The 8,669-nt window shown below is 39.6% G+C and overlaps 1 protein-coding gene across 1 annotated transcript; it reads left to right on the top strand.

The window, feature by feature from the left end:
- Positions 1 to 758: 758 nt before the first annotated feature.
- On the top strand, positions 759 to 2,546 carry sax (Saxiphilin; the record flags this gene model as incomplete). The annotated part of the gene is given in 5 exon segments (NM_001146552.1): positions 759 to 793; positions 1,318 to 1,381; positions 2,026 to 2,150; positions 2,245 to 2,340; positions 2,424 to 2,546. Coding segments are annotated over 2 exon segments (195 nt in total). The 3' UTR covers positions 2,325 to 2,340; positions 2,424 to 2,546.
- Between the last annotated feature and the right edge of the window lie 6,123 nt (positions 2,547 to 8,669).

Here is an 8,669-nt window from a genome sequence, read left to right as displayed (position 1 = left end):
TCTATTGGCCTCGGCATACTCACAGGGAGCCTCTCAGGATCCCTTGAAACTGGACCCATCTTCCTCTACTACTCTCTTCACTGCCTATGAAGATTCCTTCAGAGAAAATGACTCAAGTAAAAGTGTAAATCACCCAGTAAATATTACTTGAGTAAAGTTTTAAAAGTTTCAGCAAATATACTGAAGTATCAACATGAAATGTAATTGATAAAATATACTTAAGTTCAAAAGTAAAAGTATAAATCATTTCAAATTCATTATATTAAGCAAACCAGACGGCACCATTTACTTGTTTTTTATTTGATTACGGATAGCCAGTGTCACACCAACTCTCAGACATAATTTGCAAAGGAAGCATTTGTGTTTAGTGAGTCTGTTAGATCAGAGGCAGTAGGGATGACCAGGGATGTTCTCTTGATAAGTGTGTGAATTAGACCATTTTTTCTGTCCTGCTAATCATTCAAAATCTAACGAGTACTTTTGGGTGTCGGGGAAAATGTATGGAGTAAAAAGTACATTATTTTCTTTAGGAATGTAGTGAAGTGAAAGTTGAAATAAATAGAAGTAGTAAAGTAAAGATACCCCAAAATACTACTTAAGTAGTACTTTAAAGAATTTTTACATAAGTACTTTACACCACCAGCTAATGGCCGACATCGGGATCTCTTGTTGGGTTAATGAGGCAACTAGTCACACCTGTGACAGATCCTTTAAAAGGAGAGGTGGAAGAGGTAGACCATAACTCACAGACAACAGAGAGACAACCAGTGAATCCCTTGGAAGAGTGCAGAAGGTGAGCTTGTGATATTATTTAGTAGACTTGCTGCCTCTCAAATGGCACGTTAATCTTATGTGGCCCTGGTCAAGTGTAGTGCACTATAAATGACCCCTTTTTGTGGGTCGACCCCCTGAATTTAAGAGCAGACTAATAGTTACCTTTGTAGTGAATAGAAGTCTCTGTCAAGATCTAGTCTGCTTCCCCTTCCCTGCGTAGTGCACTGTGGGCCCTCGTCAAAGGTGGTTCACTACATAAGGAATGAGGAGCCATTTGGGAAGGATTCATATTCCTGTGTGCCAGGCTCTTCAACCACATACAATAGATTAGATGATACCTGAATTTTAGTGGAAGAATCGTAGCGCGCCGTGTTGCCGATACTCGCTTGTTGGGGTCCTCAGGACTGGGTTTAGCAATTGTTGCATAAGTTTTGTACTTAACACAGGGTTTCCTCAACCTCTCCTCTAGTACCCACAGCCATTCCAGATGATTTAAAATGCTCAACTAATCTTGTTCGCTCTCTCTCTCTCTCGCCCTCTCAGGAGACTATCACCATGGTGATATTGACCATCATTCTGCTTGTTAGCACAGCTTTTGCTCTGGGAGGTAAGAGTGATGTACCTCACACTTACTCACCAACATTTGAATAAAAACGTTAGTGGGTGTTGATCTGTCCTATTCACACACGTACGTATTAATGTTTTGTTTCATAACCAGTTGTCCCTTGGGCAGCCATTATCAACCGTGACACTGGAGAGAAGGTTGTCTTGCTCAAGGGCACATAGACAGATATTTTAACTTGACATTCAGGGATTAAAACTAGGAACCTTTGTGTTACTGGCCCAACTCTCTAACCGCTAGGCTACCTGCCACTCCTCTTGTTCCAGAGATGTATATTGGTGTCTAGATGCTGGACTGAGGTATTCTGATATGAATGGTTTGATCATTCAACTGGATGCATGATTGGATTGTCAGGAAGTAACACTGACACAACTTACCCCCACTTTCAGTCTTAGTTTCATCAGCTGTTATACAAAAGACAGAAACTGAATTGACTGCACAGGGCTTTTAAACAAGTAGCGCAATTTCAGTATTTAGCCAGGAAGTACCTAGGTTACATCTGAAATGGAACATATTCCGTATAAAATACTTCTGACCAGGGCCCATATGGGACGCAACCCAAGATTCCGGCATGCATGTGCTGCAATGTTATGTCCACATTACAATCAATCTATGTTACCTGTGTCCAGATGCTACGTTATGACCCCCTGTGAGCGTGCTAGATATGCCGCGACACATGGCCCAATTGGAGCCTACATCCCCACGTGTGACGGCGCTGGACGATACACCCCTAAGCAATGTTCGGGCTCTACAGGTTAACACGGACGCACATATACACACACTAAATTCTCCAATTCAGTTGAATGTTACAGTAAATATTGTATGTGCAACATGTCTATTTCTGGTAGGTTACTGTTGGTGTGTGACCACTACTGGACAGAAGATTCAGGGTACGGAGACTCCACCAGGCACTGCTATCAACTGCTAGCAACTGTTCCACCAAGGTGTGTGTATATACATACTCATTCACTAAATGTTATTTCTTTGCAGCTGATTCTGGATGTTAATGTTTTTTGTCTAATTGTAGATGAAAGGCGTTGGAATGAAGTCTTTGAAAAGACGGACAGTTGTCTTTACTGTACGACAGGAACTGATTCACGCCCCATATAAATGCATGAAGAAATCCAGAGATTAAACTGTTGATTTACTTACTTTATTGTTGGTGTGATTATCTGAACCAGTCCATTTCTGGGAAATGGAGGAAGGAGTAGGACTGTATTACCGGCAGTTACAAGAAATGAAGGCAGTCAAATTCCACGTGACCATTTAGTAATTAGGCTTCTCCAAGCTCTGATGCTGGTGATGGTCATTAGTTGCCTGGTACTCAGCACTCTATTGTCCCTCTAATCACTCTGACATCAATGCAAATGTAAAACATTTCATGAGCTCATGTTGCGCAACATTTCTATAACCTATGCAATTGTCTGAGAACTGCCTCATGGCTTCTATTAGAAAGAGGATCCCATCAGCTTTCTATAGGTTAGATCTACTATATTTGCAGTACCAGTCAAAAGTTTGAACACACCTACTCATTCCAGGGTTTTCATCTAATATTTTCAACTATGACATAACACATGGAATCACATCTTAAACCAAAATATATTGAGATTCTTCAAAGTAGCCACCCTTTGCCTTGACAGCTTTGTACACTCTTGGCATTCTCTCAACCAGATTCATGGAATGCATTTCAATTAACGGGTGTGACTTAATTTGTGGAATTTCTTTCCTCAATGCGTAAGAGCCGATCAGTTGTGACAAGGTAGGGGTGGTATACAGAAAATAGCCCTATTTGTTATTTTAAGCCCAAGAACAGCTCAATGCAAAGAGAAACAGCCCATTACTTTAAGACAGGAAGGTCAGTCAATGCGGAACATTGCACTTAAAGAAACGTTCAAAGTTCTTAGTCTCAAAAACCAAGAGCTACGATGACTCATGAGGCTCACCACAGGAAAGGAAGACCCAGAGTTACCTCTCTTGCAGAGGATATGTTCAATAGAGATACCAGTCTTAGAATATGTGTTTCACAGAGTTCAAGTAAGACACCTCAACATCAACTGTTCGGAGGAGACTGCGTGAATCAGGCCTTCATGTTCGAATTGCTGCCAAGATACTACTTTCCGGAACAGACTATGGGAGGTGCACAGTACTACATGGAACTCTATTCCACATCAAGAAACTCATGCCAGCAGTAAGATTAGATTTAAAAAAACGGATAAAAATACACTGAAGCAACACATGCATACAAACACACGATAAAATACACCCATGTACGCTTGGATTTTGTGTTATAGATATGTGGTAGAGGCCTGAGGGCACACACTTAATATGTTGTGAAATCTGTTATGAATGTATGGTAATGTCTTTAAAATGTATAACTGCCTTGATTTTGCTGAACCCCAGGATGAGTAGCTTCTGCCTTGGCAGCAGCTAATGGGGATCCATAATAAATACTGCGTGGGCTGAGTCGTTCTGCATTGGGAATCCTTTTATTAAATATTTTAATTTTTTACTTTATTGAATATTCGAAACATACAATATACTTGCAGTGAAGCCGCTCAATAACTACATCATCCCAGTCGTCCAACAGATTCCCATTCAGAGCGACACACAGAAGCATCCAGGGTCAATTCTCTGCTCAAGGGCATGTTGAGCCCTCCGTGTGGCTCAGTTGGTAGAGCTTGGTGTGATTCCCAGTACAAAAAAAATGCATGAAATGTATGTATTCACTACTGTAAGTCGCTCTGGATAAGAGTGTCTGCTAAATGACTAAAATGTAAATGTAATGTTGGCCGATCTACCACCAGGCCAAAAACTTGATCCCGAACCCTCCAAGATCCCCCCACAGTTCCCCAATAGCTGTCCCTCAACCATTCGAGACCCCTCCCACAGCCCCCCCAGGAAGAAAAATAATAAAAAATAAAAAATACAATTAATTCCATTCCCCACCCCCAAGAACCCCCCAATGCACCAACAACCATGAGAATGAACTAAAGAGAGAAAAAAGGAAAAGACAGAAGAAAACAGCAAACAACAATGCAATTTAAAACAAAGGATATCAAGGACAATTAAATCATAACAGCAACGCCAACTGTAAATGTTTGTGTGCATGTCTGGCACTATTACATGTATGTGTTTATTTGAATGAGAGTGTGTTCACAAATGCATGTTCACAAACACTTGCACGGCATCAGCCTCAGGCAAACCGGCATTTGTTGTAAAAACACTGCCACTTAGTGTCATTCAAATGTACTTTTTAAATGTTTTATTTGGACTTTTATCTTTGACCATCATTCTATCTCCCACACAGCAACTCCACTCCCACTTGTCTCCAATTCCACATACCAACCCTCAGCTTCCCTCAGCCCATCCCATGTATCTCTGCTGGCCACCCACTTCGGGTTTCCACGCAACACATATCTTTCAACTATGCTGTGATGTTTAGCGTACAATATCAATCTATGTAATCGAATAGAATCCACAGATTGCGAGTTGAAGATAAATACTTTTACTAAGAGTTTTAGTATATTAGTAATTGACTGCATTTTCAGCCATTCCTGAACCTGAGACCAGAAACAGGCTACCTGAGGGCAATACCAAAACAAATGGTCTATTGATTCTGTATCCTCACAACAAAATCTGCAGAGCTTCGATGATTCTATTACCCAAATATTCAGCATTTTGTTGGTAGCAAGAATTCTATATAATCATTTTAGCTGAAAAGCACGAAGTCTTGAATCTTGCGTTTTATATATCAACTCAAATCTCTTCCCAACTATTTTGCAATCTGTATGGCGCAGTTGTCAACATCCTGGTCCTCAAATGAAACTGGTATACTTTCCTATTTATGCTATTTTTATTCCTCCGCAAGTTTTGATCCTTTATGTTGGGCAGACAGACCAGTTCCCTACCTCCTCCCGCTGCCACTTGCCTCCTCCATTTTTGGGGTAATGCTGTAATCAATTGGTTGTACTCTTGGATTGAGCAGACCTTTCCTTACAGTTCTGATAACTCCATGAAGGCCATAATTCTACCATTCCAATTTACAATATCATTTATGAACAAAATACCCTGTTCAAACATATTTCCCATAAATACAGGTATTTTATCAACCAGCACATTTGACTTCAGCCATAATATGTGTTGTAATATTTGTTTTATCTTTTCAGGGGGTGACATAGAAATTGTAGCCAGCTCTGCAATGCTTGTTTGAAAAAGAGAGATACTTTGAAAAAGTATCATTTTCAATTAATCGAAAATGAGACATGGCAATCTGCACAAAGGCAAAATGGCCATTTTTAAACAATGGATGAGCTTTTCTTAGTAATCTACTTGAGAACCATATAGGGTTCAAGTAAAACCTTTGAATGAGTGAAGCTTTTAGAGAGAGGTTTAGTGCTTTTATGTTGAATAATCTCAACCCACCCAATTCATATTCATTATATAGATGGGCACATTCTATTTTGAAATTCATTGTGTAGAGCTTATTTATATCTTTTGTGATATGAATACTGAGTATGTCTACTTCACCATCAGCCCATTTTATGGGTAAACTGCAGGATAATGTAAAAGTCGAATTTTTGAAGGATTCAATACATAATATTGAACACTTATCATAATTAGGTTTATGTCCAGAGAGTACAGAAAAGTTATCTAGATCTTCAATGACACATTGCAGAGATCTAGCTTGCGGACTTAATTTAAAACTTGAGCCATCGAAATACATGGACACCTTTGTTTTAAACCTTGGATATCTAATCCTCTAATGTTGTTATTGGATCTGATTTTCATAGCTACGTAACAGCCACTTGCAGCCTGTGGCGCGAATTTCAAAACCTTAAAAATCCTATTACTTCAATTTCTCAAACATATGACTATTTTACAGCTATTTAAAGACAAGACTCTCGTTAATCTAACCACACTGTCCGATTTCAAAAAGGCTTTACAACGAAAGCAAAACATTAGATTATGTCAGCAGAGTACCAAGCCACAAATAATCAGACACCCATTTTTCAAGCCAGCATATAATGTCACCAAAACCCAGAAGACAGCTAAATGCAGCACTCACCTTTGATGATCTTCATCAGATGACAACCCTAGGACATTATGTTATACAATACATGCATGTTTTGTTCAATCAAGTTCATATTTATATCAAAAACCAGCTTAGCATGTGACGTTCAGAACTAGCATACCCCCCGCAAACTTCCGGGGAATTCGCTAACATTTTACTAAATTACTCACGATAAACGTTCACAAAAAGCATAACAATTATTTTAAGAATTTTAGATACAGACCTCCTCTATGCACTCGATATGTCCGATTTTAAAATAGCTTTTTGGTGAAAGCACATTTTGCAATATTCTAAGTACATAGCCCAGGCATCACGGGCTCGCTATTTAGACACCCGGCAAGTTTAGCACTCACCATAATCATATTTACTATTATAAAAGTTTGATTACCTTTTGTTGTCTTCGTCAGAATGCACTCCCAGGTCTGCTACTTCAATAACAAATGTTGGTTTGGTCCAAAATAATCCATCGTTATATCCGAATAGCGGCGTTTTGTTCGTGCGTTCCAGACACTATCCGAAATGGTAAAGAAGTGTCGCGCGCATGGCGCAATTCGTGACAATAAAATTCTAAATATTCCATTACCGTACTTCGAAGCATGTCAACCGCTGTTTAAAATCAATTTTTACGCCATTTTTCTCGTAGAAAAGCGATAATATTCCGACAGGGAATCTCCTTTTCGGCAAACCGAGGAAAAAATCACAAAGGCGGGGGCGGTTGGGTCACGCGCATAAGCCCAGAGTCCCTTGATCGGCCACTTGAGAAAGGCGATAATGTGTTTCAGCCTGGGGCTGGAATGACGACATTCTGTATTTTCCCGGGCTCTGAGCGCCTATGGAAGACGTGGGAAGTGTCACGTTAGAGCAGAGATCCTTAGTAAAAGATAGAGATGGAAAAGAAGTTCAAGAAATGGTCAGACAGGCCACTTCCTGTAAAGGAATCTCTCAGGTTTTGACCTGCCATTTGAGTTCTGTTATACTCACAGACACCATTCAAACAGTTTTAGAAACTTTAGGGTGTTTTCTATCCATATGTAATAAGTATATGCATATTCTAGTTACTGGGTAGGAGTGGTAACCAGATTAAATCGGGTATGTTTTTTATCCAGCCGTGTCAATACTGCCCCCTAGCCCTAACAGGTTAAAACAAATCTAACAATGGAGCTTTTAGTATATAAAAAAAACACTTGATATACCTCTACCGGTATACCATCAAGCCCTGGGATTTTCCCAGACTGAAAGGATTTAATAGTTTCAAAACGTTTTTCTTCTGTAATTTGGTCTTCGCACTGATCTTTCTGTACATTTGTTAATTTTCCAGTTTTTATATTATTTGGAAAGAATTGCTTACCATAATACGGGGAAAAAAATGTATGAAATGTACGAAATGCATGCATTCACTACTGTAAGTCGCTCTGGATAAGAGCATCTGCTAAATGTTCAAATTTAAATGTAAATGTACAATCTTCATTCAGTGGGAAAGGATGAGACGGAAAAGTGAACATCTGCCTAAAATAATTAGCTTCCTCTTCTAAAATATCATTGGGAGAATCATAGATGACTCCGTCTTCAGTAACGATTTTATGCAAATCATTTTTGTTAGCGTTCCTGTATGGGAGATTCAGGAATAATTGCTGCATTTTTCTCCATATTCCATACACTTTGCTTTATTTTTGTAATAGATTACATTAGATTGTTCTTGAATAAGTTCCACATGTTCGATTTGTTTTTTCTCTAACTTATTTTGTACCTCTGTAGTATATTTTTTTATTGCTATCTACCTGTACTATTAGTTCATGGATTTCCCTTGTTAGTCTTGTCTCTTTAGCCAGAAACTGTTTTTTTATGGGTGGTGGTCCCCAACAACAAGATATGGGTGGTCCCCAGTCCACCTGGCCATGCTGATGCTCCAGTTTCAACTGTTCTGCTGCGGCTATCGAGCCCTGACCTGTTCACCGGACGTGCTACCTGTCCCAGACCTGCTGTTTTCAACTCTCTAGAGACAGCAGGAGCGATAGAGATACTCTGAATGATCGACGACAACTGTGATTATTATTATTTGACCCTGCTGGTCATCTATGAACATTTGAACATCTTAGCCATGTTCTGTTATAATCTCCACCTGGCACAGCCAGAAGAGGACTGGCCACCCCTCATAGCCTGGTTCCTCTCTAGGTTTCTTCCTAGGTTCTGGCCTTTCTAGGG

Source organism: Salmo salar, unplaced genomic scaffold (assembly GCF_905237065.1).
Source record: "Salmo salar unplaced genomic scaffold, Ssal_v3.1, whole genome shotgun sequence".
Lineage (NCBI taxonomy): Eukaryota > Metazoa > Chordata > Actinopteri > Salmoniformes > Salmonidae > Salmo > Salmo salar.
Note: the sequence above shows the minus strand (reverse complement) of the source record. Positions and strands in the feature narration are given on the sequence as shown.